Source organism: Serinus canaria, unplaced genomic scaffold (assembly GCF_022539315.1).
Source record: "Serinus canaria isolate serCan28SL12 unplaced genomic scaffold, serCan2020 HiC_scaffold_39, whole genome shotgun sequence".
NCBI classification, from domain to species: Eukaryota; Metazoa; Chordata; class Aves; order Passeriformes; family Fringillidae; genus Serinus; species Serinus canaria.
This window is the reverse complement of record NW_026108153.1, coordinates 1-18,633: the sequence shown is the minus strand read 5'-3', so window position 1 is coordinate 18,633 and position 18,633 is coordinate 1. Positions and strand designations below refer to the sequence as shown.

At 58.2% G+C, this 18,633-nt stretch overlaps 1 protein-coding gene and 1 long non-coding RNA gene across 2 annotated transcripts; both read right to left on the bottom strand.

The window, feature by feature from the left end:
• Positions 1-247: 247 nt before the first annotated feature.
• LOC108964088 (chromodomain-helicase-DNA-binding protein 8-like) lies at positions 248-18,109 on the bottom strand. Its single transcript, XM_050987649.1, has 14 exons — positions 18,033-18,109; positions 17,865-17,920; positions 16,320-16,437; positions 14,775-14,858; positions 13,632-13,769; positions 12,200-12,321; positions 11,408-11,651; positions 10,051-10,227; positions 8,996-9,139; positions 6,820-7,075; positions 5,139-5,352; positions 4,293-4,488; positions 3,049-3,216; positions 248-535 (listed from the first exon to the last, which is right to left on the bottom strand). The coding sequence occupies exons 1-14, from the start codon at positions 18,051-18,053 to the stop codon at positions 263-265; spliced, it is 2,211 nt and encodes a 736-aa protein (XP_050843606.1). The 5' UTR covers positions 18,054-18,109; the 3' UTR covers positions 248-262.
• On the bottom strand, positions 1,037-3,042 carry LOC127061124 (uncharacterized). Its single transcript, XR_007780596.1, has 3 exons — positions 2,849-3,042; positions 1,275-1,846; positions 1,037-1,104 (listed from the first exon to the last, which is right to left on the bottom strand). It is a non-coding gene; the product is annotated as an uncharacterized LOC127061124 (long non-coding RNA).
• Positions 18,110-18,633: the final 524 nt, after the last annotated feature.

Sequence of the window (18,633 nt, the reverse complement as noted above, 5' to 3'; positions counted from 1 at the left end):
CACCAAAGGGACCCTGGCCACACCTGGGCACACCTGGAGCCGCCCCAGGGTGACCAAACATTACCTGGGCGCACCTGGAGCTCCTCCAGGGCCACCAAAGGGTACCTGGGCACACACCTGGAGCTCCTCCAGGGCCACCAAAAGGCACCTGGGCACACCTGGACCTTCTCCAGGGCCACCAGAGATCACCTGGAGCTGCTCCAGGGACACCAAAGCCCACCTGGAGCCCCGCCCAGCCCCACCTGGACACACCTAGACCCACCTAGACCTTCTCCAGGACCACCAAAGCTTGTCCAGCCCCACCTGGAGCCCTGCCCAGCCCACCTGGGCACACCTGTGGCCCCGCCCAGCTCACCTTGGCGAAGGTGGAGCCCTTGCCCTCGCTCTCGATGGTGATGGTGGTCGAGCGCCGCAGCAGGATCTGCTCGATGTCCTCCTCGCAGAACTTGGCGCCCTCGTCGTCCTCGTCCATGATGGCGGCGTAGGCGCCCTTGCGCAGCAGGTCCTCGATCTCCTTCTTGGAGAACTGCTGGATCTGCGGGACAGGTAAGGGCTGGCACACCTGGGCACACCTGGGGACACCTGGGGAACCTCAACCCTTGGAGAAACTGCCGGATCTGCCGACAGTAAGGGCGCACACCTGGGACACCGGGACACTGGGAACTCAACCCTTGGAGAACTGTGGATCTGCGGGCAGGTAAGGGCTGGCACAGCCTGCGGACACTGGGACACCTGTGGAACCATCAACCCTTGGAGAACCTGCGATCTGCGGGACATGTAAGGGCTGGCACACTGGGCACACTGGGCGACACCTGAGAACCTCAAACCTTGGAGAACTGCTGGATCTGCGGGACAGGTAAGGGCTGGCACACCTGGGCACACCTGGGGACACCTGGGGAACATCAACCCTTGGAGAACTGCTGGATCTGCGGGACAGGTAAGGGCTGGCACACCTGGGACACCTGGGGACACCTGGGGAACATCAACCCTTGGAGAACTGCTGGATCTGCAGGACAGGTAAGGGCTGGCACACCTGGGCACACCTGGGGAACCTCAACCCTTGGAGAACTGCTGGATCTGCGGGACAGGTAAGGGCTGGCACACCTGGGACACCTGGGACACCTGGAGAACCTGGGGAACATCAACCCTTGGAGAACTGCTGGATCTGCGGGACAGGTACGGGGCTGGCACACCTGGGCACACCTGGGGACACCTGGGGAACATCAACCCTTGGAGAACTGCTGGATCTGCGGGACAGGTAAGGGCTGGCACACCTGGGCAGGGAGGGGACACCTGGGGACACCTGGGGAACCTGAACCTGGAGAACTTCAACTTGAAACAGCCCAACTGTGAAGAACCTCAACCTGGAGAAGCTCAAGTTGAAGAACCCCAACTTTGGAGAACCTCAAGTTGAACAACCTCACTTTTAGAGAACTTTAACCTGGAGAACCCCAAATTTGGAGAATTTTACCCTGGAGAACCCCAACTGTGAAGAACCCCAACTTTGGAGAACCTCAAGTTGAAGAACCCCAACTTTGGAGAACTTTAACCTGGACAACCCCAACTTTGGAGAGCTTTACCCTGGAGAACCCCAACTTTGGAAGAACCTCACCTTTAGGAAACAACTTTGAAGATTCTAGAGAACCCCAACTTTGGAGAACCTCAACCTGCAGAACCTCAACCTGCAGAACCTCAACCTGCAGAACCTCAAGTTGAAGAACGTCACTTTTAGAGAGCTTTAGCCTGGAGAACCTCAGCTCTGGAGAACTTTAACGTGGAGAACCCCAACTGTGAAGAACCCCAACTTTGGAGAGCTTCAACTTTGAAGAACCTCAACCTGGAGAACCTCAAGTTGAAGAACGTCGCTTTTAGAGAGCTTAGCCTGAGAATCCCAACTTAAGAACCCCAACTTTGGAGAACTTCAACCTGGAGAACCTCAAGTTGAACAACCTCACTTTTGGAGAACTTTACCCTGAAGAACCCCAACTTTGGAGAACTTTACCCCTGGAGAACTTTAACCTGGACACCTCAACTTAAAGAACCTCAACTTTGAAAAACTTTAATTTGGAGAACCCCACTTGAAGAACTTTAACCTGGAGAACCCCAACTTTGGAGAACTTTACCCTGGAAAGCCCAACTTGGGCACTTTACCTTTGGAGAACCTCAGCCTGGAGAACCTCAACTCTGGAGAACCTCAAGTTGAAGAATCTCACTTTTAGAGAGCTTTAACCTGAGAACCTCAAATTGGAGAACCTTAACTTGAGAACCCAACTTTGGAGAACTTTACCCTGGAGAACCCCAAACTTGGAGAACTTCAACTTTGAAGAACCTCAACCTGGAGAAACTCAACTTGAAGAACCCCAACTTTGGAGAACTTTAACCTGGAGAACCCCAACTTTGGAGAACCTTAACCTGAAAAACCCCAACTTCGGAGAACCCCAATTTTGGAGAAATTTACTCTGGAGAACCTCAACTCTGGAGAACCTCAAGTTGAAGAACCTCAAGTTGAAGAACCCAACTTTTGGAGAACTTTACCCTGGAGAAACCCTTTGGAGAGCCTTAACTTGAAGAACCCCAACTTTGGAGAACTTCACCCTAGAGAACCCCAACTGTGAAGAACCCCAACTTTGGAGAACTTCAACTTGAAGAACTCAACCTGGAGAACCTCAACCTGGAAAACTTTACCCTGGAGAACCCCAACTTTGGAGAACTTTAACCTGGAGAACTTTAACCTGGAGAAGCTCAACTTTAAGAACCCCAACTTTGGAGAACTTTAATTTGGAGAACCTCAAGTTGAAGAACCTCAACTCTGGAAAACTTTACTTTGGAGAACTTTAATTTGGAGAACCTCAAGTTGAAGAACCTCAACTTTGGAAAACTTTACCCTGGAGAACCCCAACTTTGGAGAACCTTAACCTGAAAAACCCCAACTTTGGAGAACTTTACCCTGGAGAACTTTAACCTGGAGAGGTTCCCCCAGCAGCAGCCCACCCCGGGAGCCCCCCGGGCCGTGTCCCACCCCGTCCCACCCCTGGTGTCCCCGCTGACCCCGGCGATGCTGCCCTCGCGGCCGCTCATCGACTGCAGCACGGCCTTGTCCAGGCCCAGCTTCAGGCTGGCCTTGTCGAACATCTCGCGCTCGTACGAGTTCCGCGTGATCAGCCGGTAAACCTTCACCGCCTTGCTCTGCCCGATGCGGTGGCACCGCGCCTGCGCCTGGGGGGACACCAGGGGGACATCACCACGGGGACAGCACCACGGGGACAGCACCATAGGGACATCACGGCAGGGACATCACCACAGGGACATCACTGCCTTGCTCTGCCCGATGCGGTGGCACCGCGCCTGCGCCTGGGGGGGACATGGGGACATCACTGAGGGGACACCATGGGGACAGCACCCAGGGGACAGCACCACGGGGACATCACCATGGGGACATCGTGGGGACATCACTGCCTTGCTCTGCCCGATGCGGTGGCACCGCGCCTGCGCCTGGGGGGGACATGGGGACATCACTGGGGGGGACACCCGGGGGACATCACCCAGGGGACATCACCACGGGGACATCCATGGGGACATCATGGGACACATGAGGGACAGCACCATAGGGACATCATGGGGGGGACATCACCGGTGGGAAAGCACCGGGGGGACACCATGGGGGGACATCACCGGGGGCACCGAGACCTGCTGGGTCCCCTGCCAGGACCTCAAATCCTTTGGAGACCCCGTCCCACCACCCCAAACCCTGTCAGACCCCATCCTGTGACCCCAAACCCCCCCCAAGGACCCCAAACCCTGTCAGACCCATCGTGACCCAAACCCCCCAGTACCCCAACCTGGGCAACCCACCCCACCACCTCAACCCCTGTCAGACCCCACCAACCCAAACCCTTCAGACCCCACCCCATGACCCCAAACCCCTCCAATGACCCACACCCTCCCAACCCCACCCATGACCCCAACCTTTTCAACCCCACCCATGACCCCAACCCGTCAGACCCATCTGTGACCCAAACCCACCCCAATGACCCCAGACCCCTCCCAACCTCAGCGGACCCACCCCTTGCAGACCCCACCCAGGACCCAACCCAATCCCCTCCCATACCCCAACCCACTAGTGACCCCAGACCCCCTCCCAACCCCACCCAAGGACCCCATACCCCTCCCAAACCCCACCCAATGACCCCAGACCCCTTCGCAGACCCCACCCAAGGACCCCAGACCCTTTTCAGACCCCACCCAAGGACCCCAGACCCTTTTCAGACCCCGCCCCACCTGCGGGCGCTCACCTGGAGGTCGTTCTGGGGGTTCCAGTCCGAGTCGAAGATGATGCAGGTGTCGGCGGCCGTCAGGTTGATGCCCAGCCCGCCCGCCCGCGTGCACAGCAGGAACACGAACCGGTCCGAGTCCGGACGGCTGAAACGGTCGATGGCGGCCTGGCGCAGGTTCCCGCGGACCCGCCCGTCGATGCGCTCGTACGGGTACCTGGGGACCAAAATCCTCGGGTTTGAACCCAAAACCTCCAGTTCTAAACCCAAAATCCCTCGTTCTGAGCCCAAAATCCCCAGTTTTGAACCCAAAATCCCCAGTTTTAAACCCAAAAACCCCAGCCCAGGTTCCCGCGGACCCGCCCGTCGATGCGCTCGTACGGGTACCTGCGGGGACCAAAATCCCTGGCTTTCAACCCAAAATACCCGACTCTAATCCCTAAAATTTCCTGGTTTTAACCCTAAAATCCCCATTTCTAAACCCAAAACCCCCCGTTTCCGCCCCAAACCACACCATTTCCGGATGAGGCAGTTCTCCAGGATGTCCAGGAGGACCTTCAAGCCCCATTTTCTCCCCTTTTTCTCCCCACAAAACCCATCTTTTCCACCCAAAACCCCATTTTTCTCCCAAAATCCACATTTTCCCCCCGTTTTTTCCCAAAACTCCCCATTTTTGCCCCAAACCCGCACCATTTCTGGGTGAGGTAGTCCTCCAGGATGTCCAGGTGGACCCTTCACATCCCATTTCCCCCCACAAAACCCCATTTTTTCCACCCAAACCCCCTTTTTTTGGCATTTTTTTCTCAAAAATTCACATTTTCCCCCCGTTTTTTCCCAAAACCCCCCATTTTTGCCCCAAACCCTGACCGTTTCTGGATGAGGTAGTCCTCCAGGATGTCCAGGCAGCGCACCATCTGCGAGAACACCAGCACCTTGTGCCCGCCGGCGCGCAGCCGCGGCAGCAGCTTGTCCAGCAGCACCAGCTTGCCGGCCGAGCGCACCAGGGCCTGCAGGGCCAGCTCGGGCGGGGGCAGGGCCGGCAGGGAGGCCCTCAGCTCCGCCAGGATCTGCTCCTCCGCACCTGGCACAGGTGAGACACAGGTGAGACACAGGTGAGACCCTAAACCTCATCCCTGACCACCCCTGACCATCCCTGCAGGGCCAGCTCGGGCGGGGGAGCAGGGCGGGCAAGGACGCCCTCAGCTTGGCCAGGATCTGCTCCTCCGCACCTGGCACAGGTGAGACACAGGTGAGACCATCCCTGACCCTCCCTGACCACACCTGACCATCCCTGTCCATCCCTGCAGGGCCAGCTCGGGCGGGGGCAGGGCCGGCAGGGACGCCCTCAGCTCCGCCAGGATCTGCTCCTCCGCACCTGGCACAGGTGAGACTCAGGTGAGACTCAGGTGAGACCCTAAACACCACACCTCATCCCTGACCATCCCTGACCATCCCTGACCATCCCTGACCACCATCCCTGACCATCCCTGCAGGGCCAGCTCGGGGGGGGGCAGGGCGGGCAGGGAGGCTCGGAGCTCCGCCAGGATCTGCTCCTCCGCACCTGGCACAGGTGAGACTCAGGTGAGACACAGGTGAAACCATCCCTGACCAACAGCAAGCAGCACTGACTACCAAAAGTGTGCCCAGGTGTGTCTGGGTGTGCCCAGGTGTACCTGTATGTACTCAGGTGTGCTCGCATGTGTGCCCAGGTGTGTTCCAGGTCTATCCAGGTGTGTTTGTGTGTGCCCAGGTGTACCGATAGGTACCCAGGTGTACTCGAGGTCTATCCTGGTGTATCTGTGTGTGCCCAGGTGTGCCCCAGGTCTATCCTGGTGTGCTCCAGGTGTATGCAGGTGTGCTTGTATGTACCCAGCTGTGCTCAAAGGTGCATCCAGGTGTGCCCAGGTCTATCCAGGTGTATCTCTATGTGCCCAGGCGTACGCATAAAAGTATCCAGGTGTGCCTGTATCTACCCAGGTGTGCTCCACGTGTATCCAGGTGTGCCCAGGTGTGCTGAGCTGTGATCCAGGTGTAGTGGTGTGTACCTGTGTGCCCCCAGGTGTGCTCCAGGTGTGTCGTGTGTGGCCAGGTGTGTCTGTGTGTGCCCAAGTGTGCTCCAGGTCTATCCAGTGTGTCTGTGTGTGCTCCAGGTGTTCCTGTATGTGCCCAGGTGTGCTCCAGGTGTACCAGGTGTGCCCAGGTGCGCTGAGCTGTACTCCAGGTGTATCTGTGTGTGGCCAGGTGTGTTCCAAGTGTATCCAGGTGTGTCTGTATGTACCCAGGTGCGCTCCAGGTATACGCACGGTGCCTGTATGTATTCAGGTGTGCCCCAGGTGTGTCCAGGTGTATCTGTGTGTGCCCAGTGTACCAGGTGTGTCTGTATGTACTCAGGCGTGCTCCAGGTGTCCCCAGGTGTACCCAGGTGTGCCCCCAGGTGTGCTCCAGGTGTGCCCAGGTGCGCTCCAGGTGTATCCAGGTGTGTCTGTACGTACCTGGGTGTATGCCCAGGTGTGTGCCCAGGTGCCCCCAGGTGTGCCCAGGTGCTCACCGTTGATGAGGTAGGGGTGGTTGCAGCACTTGCGCAGCTCCATCATGGTGTTGAGCAGGTTGGGGACGTTGCCGTGCCCCGCCCCCCTGGCCAGGTAAGCGAAGTTGCGCTCCAGGATGGCGCGGTAGAGGCGTTTCTGGGCGTTGGTCAGCTCCACCTCGATGATCGTCTCCTGCTTGGGCGCCAGGTTCTTCTCCACGTCCTCCTTCAGCCGCCGCAGCATCATCGGCTTCAGCAGCGCCTGCAGCTTCTGCACCTGCGCGGACACCACACCTGTCTGTCACACCTGGGCGCAGGTACGGCCGCACCTGTCACACCTCTGCATGGGACACCACACCTGTCTGTCACACCTGGGCGCAGGTACGGCCACACCTGTCACACCTCTGCGCGGAACACCACACCTGTCTGTCACACCTGGGCGCAGGTATGTCCACACCTGTCACACCTCTACATGGGACACCACACCTGTCTGTCACACCTGGGCGCAGGTACGGCCACACCTGTCACACCTCTGCATGCGGACACCACACCTGTCTGTCACACCTGGGCGCAGGTACGGCCACACCTGTCACACCTCTGCGCGGAACACCACACCTGTCTGTCACACCTGGGCGCAGGTATGTCCACACCTATCGCACCTGCGCAGACACCACACCTGTCTGTCACACCTGGGCGCAGGTACGGCCGCACCTGTCACACCTCTGCATGGGACACCACACCTGTCTGTCACACCTGGGCGCAGGTACGGCCACACCTGTCACACCTGGGCGCAGGTACGGCCACACCTGTCATACCTCTGCATGGGACACCACACCTGTCTGTCACACCTGTCACACCTCTGCGCTGGACACCACACCTGTCTGTCACACCTGGGCGCAGGTACGGCCACACCTGTCACACCTCTGCATGGGACACCACACCTGTCTGTCACACCTGGGCGCAGGTACGGCCACACCTGTCACACCTCTGCATGGGACACCACACCTGTCTGTCACACCTGGGCGCAGGTACGGCTACACTGTCACATCTCTGCGCGGGACCCACACCTGTCTGTCACATCTGAGTGCAGGTACGGCCACACCTGTCACACCTCTGCGCGGGACAACCACACCTGTCTGTCACACCTGAGTGCAAGTACAGCCACACCTGTCTACCCTCTGCACAGGACACCACACCTGTCTGTCACACCTGGGCGCAGGTACGGCCACACCTGTCACACCTCTGCGCGGGACACCACACCTGTCTCTCACACCTGGGCACAGGTATGGCCACACCTGTCACACCTGAGTGCAGGTACGACCACACCTGTCACATCTCTGCGCGGACACCACACCTGTCTGTCACACCTGGGCGCGGGTATGGCACTACCTGTCACACCTCTGCGCGGGACACCACACCTGTCTGTCACACCTGGGCGCAGGTACGGCCACACCTGTCACATCTCTGCATGGGACACCACACCTGTCTGTCACACCTGGCGCGGGTACGGCCACACCTGTCACATCTCTGCATGGGACACCACCACCTGTCGTCCACACCTGAGTGCAGGTACGGCCAACACCTGTCACACCTGCGCGGACACCACACCTGTCTGTCACACCTGGGCGCAGGTATGTCCACACCTGTCCACACCTCTGCGCGGGACACCACACCTGTCTCTCACACCTGGGCACAGGTATGGCCACACCTGTCACACCTGAGTGCAGGTACGGCCACACCTGTCACACCTCTGCATGGGACACCACACCTGTCTGTCACACCTGGGCGCAGGTACGGCCACACCTGTCACACCTCTGTGCATGGGACACCACACCTGTCTGTCACACCTGGGCGCGGGTATGGCACTACCTGTCACACCTGACTGCAGGTATGGCCACACCTGTGACACCTGGGTGGCCCTAAGGCCACACCTGTCGCACCTGAGTGCAGGTATGGCTCCATCTGTTACACCTGAGTGCGGCTACCTACCCCTCCCAAAACCCCCCCGAGCCACGCCCAGGTACCCCAGGTGCCCCCAGGTACCCCCAGGTGAGCTCAGGTGAGCCCAAAACCCCTCCCAAGGAGCATCAAATGACATCAAACCCCTCCCAAACCCCCCCCCGGAGCCCTGCCCAGGTACACCAGGTGTGCCCAGGTACCCCAGGTGCCCCCAGGTGCGCCCAGGTGCGCGGCTCACCTGCTCCTCGGTCTTGAGGTCGCCGAAGTCCTTGAGGAACTCGGCCTCGGAGGGGAACTGGGAGGGCTCCAGGAAGTGCAGGAGGCTGAAGAGCTCCTCGACCGTGTTCTGCAGGGGGGTACCTGTCAGCAGCACCTTGTGCTCCTGCAGGTGAGACAGGTGCGGGACAGGTGAGACAGGTGAGACAGGTGAGACAGGTGAGACAGGTAGGACTGATAAACTGGGACAGGTAGGACAGGAGAGCTCCTCGACCGTGTTCTGCAGGGGGGTACCTGTCAGCAGCACCTTGTGCTCCTGCAGGTGAGAGACAGGTGAGAGACAGGTGAGACAGGTGAGGGACAGGTAACACAGGTTAAATGGGTCAGACAGGTGGGACAGGTGGGACAGGAGAGCTCCTCGACCGTGTTCTGCACAGGTGTGCCTGTGAGTAACACCTTGTGCTCCTGCAGGTGAGACAGGTGAGACAAGTAAGGGACAGGTGAGACAGGTGAGATGAGCGAAGGACAGGTAAAGGACAGGTGTGACAAGTGAGACAGCTCACAGGGCTGGTTCTTGAGCCGCTGTGGGACCCCAAACCCCCCAGGTGTGTTACCTAGGTGTACTATCCAAACCCCCAGGTGTGCCCAGGTGTGCCCAGGTGTGTGCCCAGGTGCGCACTGACCAGGTCCATGTGTTTAAGGCTGTCCAGCAGTTTGCAGTGCCGGTTCTTCAGCCGCTGTGTGACCCAGCTATGTACCTGTGTGTAAGCCCAGGTGTGCCCAGGTGTGCCCAGGTGTGTGCCCAGGTGCGCACTGACCAGGTCCATGTGTTTGAGGCTGTCCAGCAGCTTGCAGTGCCGGTTCTTCAGCCGCTGTGTGACCCAGGTATGTACCTGTATGTAACCCCAGGTGTGCCCAGGTGTGCCCAGGTGTGCCCAGGTGCGCACTGACCAGGTCCATGTGTTTGAGGCTGTCCAGCAGCTTGCAGTGCCGGTTCTTCAGCCGCTGTGTGACACAGGTATGTACCTGTATGTATCCCCAGGTGTGCCCAGGTGTGCTGCCCAGGTGCGCACTGACCAGGTCCATGTGTTTGAGGCTGTCCAGCAGCTTGCAGTGCCGGTTCTTCAGCCGGTGTGCCTCGTCGATGACCACGCAGCGCCACTGGACCTCGCGCAGCTCGGGGCAGTCCGACAGGATCATCTCGAACGTCGTGATCAGCGCGTCGAACTTGTACGCACCTGGGATCAGCCGCCCCTGCAGGTAACACAGGTGTGTGCACAGGTGAGCTCGCCTGGCTGCCCTTTGAGGGTGTTCTGTGCCGCTGGATCACCTGCCAGGCCGCTGTGGTACACCGGGGTGTGTGTGCAGGTGTGTGCAGGTGTGTTACAGGTGCTCAGGTGTGCACAGGTGAGGGTCAGGTGAGCTCACCTGGCTGCCATTTGAGGGTGTTTTGGGCCACTGGATCACCTGCCAGGCCGCTGTGCTGCGGCTACAGGTGTGCACAGGTGTGTCACTGACCCCATACAGGTGTGTTACAGGTGGACAGGTGAGGCTCAGGTGAGCTCACCTGGCTGCCACACAAGGGCCTTTCGTGCTGCTGGATCACCTGCCAGGTTGTCGTGATACACTGGTGTGTGTACAGGTGTCTTACAGGTGCGTTACAGGTGCACAGGTGTGCACAGGTGAGGCTCAGGTGAGCTCACCTGGCTGCCATTTGAGGCCGTTTCGTGCTGCTGGATCACCTGCCAGGCCGCTGTGCTGCAGCTACAGGTGTGCACAGGTGTGTCACTAACCCCACACAGGTGTGCCCAGGTGTGCCCAGGTGTGCACAGGTGTGCCCAGGTGTGTCCCAGCTCCCACACAGGTGTGCCCAGGTGTGCCCAGGTGCGCTCACCTTGCCGTCCTTGCAGTACATCTCGTACTGCTGGATCACCTGCCGGCTGGCCAGGCTGCCGTGGTGTGCCCAGGTGTGCCCAGGTGTGCCCAGGTGTATCACTAACCCCACCCAGGTGTGCCCAGGTGCGCTCACCTTGCCGTCCTTGCAGTACATCTCGTACTGCTGGATCACCTGCCGGCTGGCCAGGCTGCCGTGGTGTGCCAGGTGTGCCCAGTGTGCCCCAGCTCCCATACAGGTTGTCACTGACCCCATACAGGTGTGCCCAGGTGTGTCCCAGCTCCCATACAGGTGTGTCACTGACCCCACACAGGTGTGCCCAGGTGTGCCCAGGTGTGCACAGGTGTGCCCAGGTGTGTCCCAGCTCCCACACAGGTGTGCCCAGGTGTGCCCAGGTGCGCTCACCTTGCCGTCCTTGCAGTACATCTCGTACTGCTGGATCACCTGCCGGCTGGCCAGGCTGCCGTGGTGTGCCCAGGTGTGCCCAGGTGTGCCCAGGTGTATCACTAACCCCATTCAGGTGTGCCCAGGTGCGCTCACCTTGCCGTCCTTGCAGTACATCTCGTACTGCTGGATCATCTGCCGGCTGGCCAGGCTGCCGTGGTAGACGATGGTGTTCAGGTGCGTCCAGGTGCCGAACTCGCGCTCCCAGTTGGCGATGGTGGAGAGCGGCGCGATCACCAGGTAAGGGCCGCGCACACCTGCGCCGTGCACCTCCTGCAGGAAGGCGATCGACTGGATCGTCTTGCCCAGCCCCATCTCGTCCGCCAGGATGCAGTTCTGCCTGCGGGACAGGTGAGCACAGGTGAGACACACCTGGGACAGGTAAGGTGCCCCTAGGATATACCTGGGACAGGTAAGGTACAGCTACGATACACCTGGGACAGGTAACGTGAACCTGAGATACACCTGGGTTAGAATAGATATCCCTGAGGCACACCTGGGACAGGTAAGACACACCTGGGATACACCTGGGACAGGTAAGGCACACCTGGGACAGGTAAAGTACACCTGGGATACACCTGGGACAGGTAACGTACACCTGGGATACCCCTGCAAAACTCAACATGTACCCAGGATACACCTGGGGTGGAGAAGGTACCCTCACCTGTCCCAGCCGTTCCCCAGGTGTGTTCACCTGTCTCAGGTGTGTTTACCTGGCTCAGGTGAGCTCACCTGTTGTACCAGTTGAAGAGCAGCCAGTTGACCCCCTCCAGCTGCTGCTGCCCCACAGGTGTGCTCACCTGTCCCAGCCCTTTTCCCCTGTCCCAGCCGTTCCCAGGTGGTTCCCCAGGTGTGTTTACCTGGCCAGGTGTGCCCAGGTGAGCTCACCTGTTGTACCAGTTGAAGAGCAGCCAGTTGACCCCCTCCAGCTGGTACTCCCGCAGTTGGTTGTGGTTCTTGTACTCGTGCGACGCCTCCAGCTTCTTCCAGGCGCCGGCCTGGGGGCGGGGCTGCGCAGGTGAGACACAGGTGAGACACAGGTGAGGTAGCGGTGAGACACAGGTTAAATACAGGTGAGACACAGGTGAGACACAGGTGAGGTACCAGAAAGACAGATGTGAGCCAGGTGAGAGAGGTGAGCCACAGGTGAGGTACAGGTGAGGTACAGGTGAGGTACAGGTGAGATACAGGTGAGATACAGGTGAGACACAGGTGAGCCACAGGTGAGGTACAGGTGAGGTACAGATAAGGTACAGGTGAGACACAGGTGAGCCAGGTGAGTTAAAGGTGAGAGACAGGTGAGAGACAGGTGACATTCAGGTGAGGTACAGGTGAGACAGAGGCAAGATACAGGTGAGGTACAGGTGACACACAGGTGAGGTACAAGTCAGGTACAAGTCAGGTAGAGGTGACACACAGGTGAGACACAGGTAAGGTACAGGTGAGACACAAGTGAGGTACAGGTGAGATAAATCATACAGGTGAGATACAGATGAGACACAGGTGAGACAGGTGAGACACAGGCGAGATACAGGTGACATACAGGTAAGGTACAGGCAAGGTAGAGGTGAGACACAGGTGAGACACAGGTAAGGAACAGGTGAGCCAGGTGAGTCACAGGTGAGACACAGGTGAGACACAGGTAAGGTACAGGTGAGATTCAGATGAGATACAGGTGAGGTACAGGTAAAATACAGGTGACGTACAGGTGAGATACAGCTGAGATGCAGGTGAGATTCAGGTGAGCCAGGTGAGTTAAAGGTGAGAGGTGAGATACAGGTGAGATACAGGTGAGATACAGGTGAGGTAGGTGAGACACAGAGCTCACCTGTACGGGGTGTGGCTCACCTGTATGGGGTGTGGCTCACCTGTGTGAGGTGTGGCTCACCTGTGCGGAGTGTGGCTCACCTGTGTGGGGTGTGGCTCACCTGAACAGGGTGTGGCTCACCTGTATGGGGTGTGGCTCACCTGTATGGGGTGTGGCTCACCTGAACAGGGTGTGGCTCACCTGAACAGGGTGTGGCTCACCTGTATGGGGCGTGGCTCACCTTTACATGGGCAGGGCTCACCTGGGAGTGGGCGTGGCTAATCTGGGAGCGGGCAGGGCTGATTTCGGGGGGGGGTGTCTCACCTGCGTGTGGGTGTGTCTCACCTGTGTGTGGGCGTGTCTCACCTGTGTGTGGGCGTGTCTCACCTGTGTGTGGGTGTGTCTCACCTGTGTGTGGGCGTGTCTCACCTGTGTGTGGGCGTGTCTCACCTGCGTGTGGGTGTGTCTCACCTGTGTGTGGGCGTGTCTCACCTGTGTGTGGGCGTGGCTCACCTGTCTCTTGAGCTCGGGGTGCCGCGCCTGGATCCGTTTGAACTCGGCGATCTTGGCCTCGTCCACGTCCTCCTGCAGCTCCCAGGTGCTGTCCTCGTAGGGCAGCGAGCACCACTTCACCAGGTAATACACCACGGGCTGCACAGGTAACAGCACACCTGGTCAGGTGAGTGATCACACACCTGGGCAGGTAACACACCTGACTGACTGACAGGGAACCCTCCTGCAGCTCCCAGGTGCTGTCCTCGTAGGGCAGGTGACACACCTGGATACACCTGACCAGGTAACTGACCCCACACCTGACCAGGTAATACACCACAGGCTGGGGAGGGACACACCTGGACAGGTAACTGATACCTGGGCACACCTGACCAGGTAACTGACCTCACACCTGGACAGGTAACTGACCCTACACCTGACCAGGTAAAACACCGTGGGCTGGGGAGAGCACACCTGGGCAGGTAACACACCTGGACAGGTAACTGACACCTGGATACACCTGGGCAGGTAACTGACACCTGGATACACCTGGACAGGTAACTGACCCCTGGATACACCTGGGCAGGTAACTGACCCCTGGATACACCTGGACAGGTAACTGACCCCTGGATCACCTGGGCAGGTAACTGACCCCTCACCTGGGCAGGTAACTGACCCCTCACCTGGACAGGTAACTGACACCTGGATACACCTGGGCAGGTAACTGACCCCTCACCTGGACAGGTAACTGACACCTGGATACACCTGGGCAGGTAACTGACCCCTCACCTGGGCAGGTAATCCACTATGGTGAAATCCACAGAAATCCCCAATTTGGGGTCTTCCCCTTTTTTTACTTTCTTAAACCCAAAATCTCCATTTTTTCCCTCCCATTTTGTTTCTAATCCTCAAAATCACCGGGTTTTGCCCCAAATTTGGTTTCTAACCCTCAAAAGCCCCATTTTTTGCCCCTAAGCCCCAAATCTGCCATTTTTTGCCCCAATTTCAGCCCCCAATCCCCAAAATCCCCCAATTTCAGCCCCCAATCCCCAAAATCGCCGTTTTTTGCCCCATTTTTTGCCCCCAATCCCCAAATTTGCAGTTTTTTGCCCCATTTTTTGCCCCAAGCCCCAAAATCGCCGTTTTTTGCCCCAATTTTCAGACCTCGCCGTTGTCCTTGTCCACGCTGTGCGACTCGTCCAGGATCCGATCGACCTCCACGTAGTCGGGGTTGAACGGCTCCTCGTCCTGCACAAACCCAAAATCCACGCTTTTCAACCCAAATCCTCCTTCCCCTCCCCTTCCCACCCAAAATCCCCAATTTTCCACCCCAAAATCCCCAATTTTCCCACCCAAAATCCTCAATTTTCCCACCCAAAATCCCCAAGTGGGTCCACCCAAAAAACCCAAAGTGTTCCACCCAAATGCCCCAATTTCCACCCCAAAATCCCCAAGTTTCCACCCAAAATCCCCAAATTTTTCCACCCCAAAATCCCCAATTTTCCACCCAAAATCCCCAATTTTCCACCCCAAAATCCCCAATTTTTCCTCTCAAAAACCCAAATTTTTCCACCCCAAAACCTCCCATTTGGCCCCCAAAAAACCCCAATTTTTTTCTCAAAAAAACCCCAATTTTTCCTTCCAAAAAACCCAAAGTTGTCCTTCCAAAAACCCCAATTTGTTCTGCCCAAAAACCCAATTTTCCTTCGAAATCCCCCCATTCCCCCCCCAAAAACCCCATTTGTCCTCCACAAACCCCAAGGGGCGCCAAAAACCCAAGGTTGCCGCAAACCCCAGTGCCAAAAAAAACCAAGTGCCGCCCAAAAACAGGGGGCCAAAAACCCAAAGGTGCCGCCCAAAAAACCCCAATTTGTCGTCCCAAAAAAACCCAAGTGGCCTCCCAAAAACCCCAAGGTGTACGCCCAAAAAACCCAAAGTGTTCCTCCCAAAAAACCCCCAATGTGCCGCCCAAAAAAACCAAATTGGTCCGCCCACAAAAACCCCAAGTGGGGGCCCAAAAACCCAAGTTCCGCGAAATGCCCCCAGTCCCCCCCAAAAAACCCCAAGTTGCCTCCCAAAAAACACCAAATGGGTCCTTCCCAAAAAACCCCAATTGTGCCTCCCAAAAATACCCCAAGGAGCCGCCCAAAAAACCACAAGGGGGTGCGCACAAAAAACCCCAATTGTTCCCCCAAATCCCCAATCCCCCCAAAAAAACCCCAAGTGTTTCCTCCCAAAAAAACCCCCAATGGTTCCTTCCAAAAACCCCAATTTTTCCTTCCAAAAAACCAAAGGGGGCCCCAAAAAACCCAAATTTTTCCTCCCAAAAACCCCCAATTTTCTTCCAAAAAACCCAATTGTCCTCCCAAAAAACCCCAATGTTTCCTCCCAAAAAACCCAAATTTTCCTCCCAAAAACCCCAATTTGTTTCTCCAAAAAACCCAATGTTTCCTTTGAAATCCCCCCATTCCCCCCCAAAAAACCCCAATTTTTCCTCCCAAAAAACCCCAATTTTTCCTCCCAAAAAACCCCAATTTTTCCTCCCAAAAAACCCCAATTTTTTTCTCCAAAAAACCCCAATTTTTCCTTCGAAATCCCCCCATTCCCCCCCAAAAAACCCCAATTTTTCCTCCCAAAAAACCCCGATTTTTCCCCCTTTTTCCCCCATTTCCCCCGTTTTTCCCAAAACCCCGGGAAACGGCCCCAAACCTCGTGGAAGAAATGCCGCATTTGGCTCATCTTGGTCTTGAAGCGTTTCAGCTTCTGGTGGATCCTCTTGTCCTTCTCCAGCTGCGCGATCGTCGCCCACTCGCAGTGCAGGTACGAGCTGGGGGCGGGGCCACCTCAGAGCCACGCCCACCTCAGAGCCACGCCCACCTCAGAGCCACGCCCCCTGCCCCAAAATGCCCCCAAACCGCCCCAAAATGGCCCCAAAATGCCCCGGCCCCGCCCTCCTCCATTGTCGCCCAATCGCAGTGCAGGTACGAGCTGGGGGCGGGGCCACCTCAGAGCCACGCCCACCTCAGAGCCACGCCCCCTGCCCCAAAATGGCCCAAAATCCACCCCAAAATGGCCCCCAAAAAACGACCCCAAAATGGGCAAAAATCACCCCAAAATGGCCTGAAATGACCCCAGAATTGCCCTAAAATGGCCTGGAATGGTCCCAAAATGGCCCCAAAATGGTCTGAAATGCCCCAAAATGGCCCCAAAATGCCTGAAAATGACCCCAAAAAGGCCCAAAATTGCCCCAAAATGCCCCGGCCCCGCCCTCCTCAATCGTCGCCCACTCGCAGGGCAGGTACAAGCTGGGGGCGGGGCCACCTCAGAGCCACGCCCACCTCAGAGCCACGCCCACCTCAGAGCCACGCCCCCTGCCCCAAAATGCCCCCAAACCGCCCCAAAATGGCCCAAAATCCACCCCAAAATTGCCCCAAAATGCCCCGGCCCCGCCCTCCTCAATCGTCGCCCACTCGCAGGGCAGGTACGAGCTGGGGGCGGGGCCACCTGAGCCACGCCCCCTGCCCCAAAACTGCCCCAAAATGGCCCAAAATCCACCCCAAAATGGCCCCAAAATGGCCCCCAAAAAAGGCTAAAAAACGACCCCAAAATGGCCTGAAATGACCCCAGAATTGCCCTAAAATGGCCCAAAATGGCCCCAAAATGGCCCCAAAATGGTCTGAAATGCCCCAAAATGGCCCAGAATGGCCCCAAAGTGACCAGAAATGACCACAAGTGACCAGAGTGACCCCGAGTGACCCCAAAGTGACCCCAAAAGTGACCCCAGAGTGACCAGAAATGATCCCAAAATGTCCCCAAGTGTCCCCAAACTGACCATAAACGACCCCAGAGTGACCAGAGTGACCCCAAACTGACCATAAATGACCCCAGAGTGACCCCAGTGACCAGAGTGACCCCAAACTGACCATAAATGACCCCAGAGTGACCAGAGTGACCCCAAACTGACCATAAACGACCCCAGAGTGACCAGAGTGACCCCAAACTGACCATAAATGACCCTGAGTAACCCCAAATGACCCCAAGTGACCCCAAATGATCCCAAAATGACCAGAAATGACCCCAAAGTGACCCCCGAGTGACCCCAGAGTGACCAGGCTGACCCCAAACTGACCAGAAATGACCCCAAAGTGACCCCAAATGACCATAAATGACCACAAATGACCCCGAGTGACCCCAGAGTGACCCCAAAGTGACCCCAAAGTGCCCCCCAGTGCCCCCCGGTGCCCCCCCACTCACTAGTTCTTGTACTTGACGAAGAACTCCTCGGCCTCCACCACCTGTCCCGAGGGCAGCTGAGGAGGAGGAGGAGGAGGAGGAGGAGGGTGAGGAGGAAGGCCGGGGGTCACCCCCCCCCCCCCCCCAGGCCCCTCCGGCCACCCGAGTGACCGCTGACCGCCGGCTCACCTCCTTCTTGACCACGCGCATGGACAGCACCTTGTCCACGATGGCCGCGTCCTCCTCGCTCGGGTTCTCCTGCCGGCACACGGGGAGGAGGAGGAGGGTGAGGAAGGGCAGGGGGGGAGGAGGAGGAGGGTGAGGAAGGGCAGGGGGGAGGAGGAGGAGGAGGGTGAGGAAGGGCAGGGGGGGAGGAGGAGGAGGAGGGAGGGGGGAGGAAGGGCGGGGGGGGGAGGGAGGAGGGGGGAGGGAGGAAGGAGGTGGAGGAGGAGGAGGGTGAGGAAAGGGCAAGGGGGAGGAGGAGGAGGGAGGGGAGGGAAGGGCAAGGGGGGGGGGAGGAGGAGGGGGGGAGGAAGGGCAGGGGGGAGGAGGAGGAGGGTGAGGAAGGGAGGGGGGGGAGGAGGAGGGTGAGGAGGAAGGGCAGGGGGGGAGGAGGAGGGTGAGGGAAGGGCAGGGGAGGAGGAGGAGGGTGAGGAAGGGAGGGGGGGAGGAGGAGGAGGGTGAGGAACGGGCAGGGGGGAGGAGGGGAGGGTGAGGAGGGCAGGGAGGGGAGGAGGGGGTGGAGGAAGGGCGGGGGGAGAGGATGAAGGCCAGGAAGATGGAGGAGGAG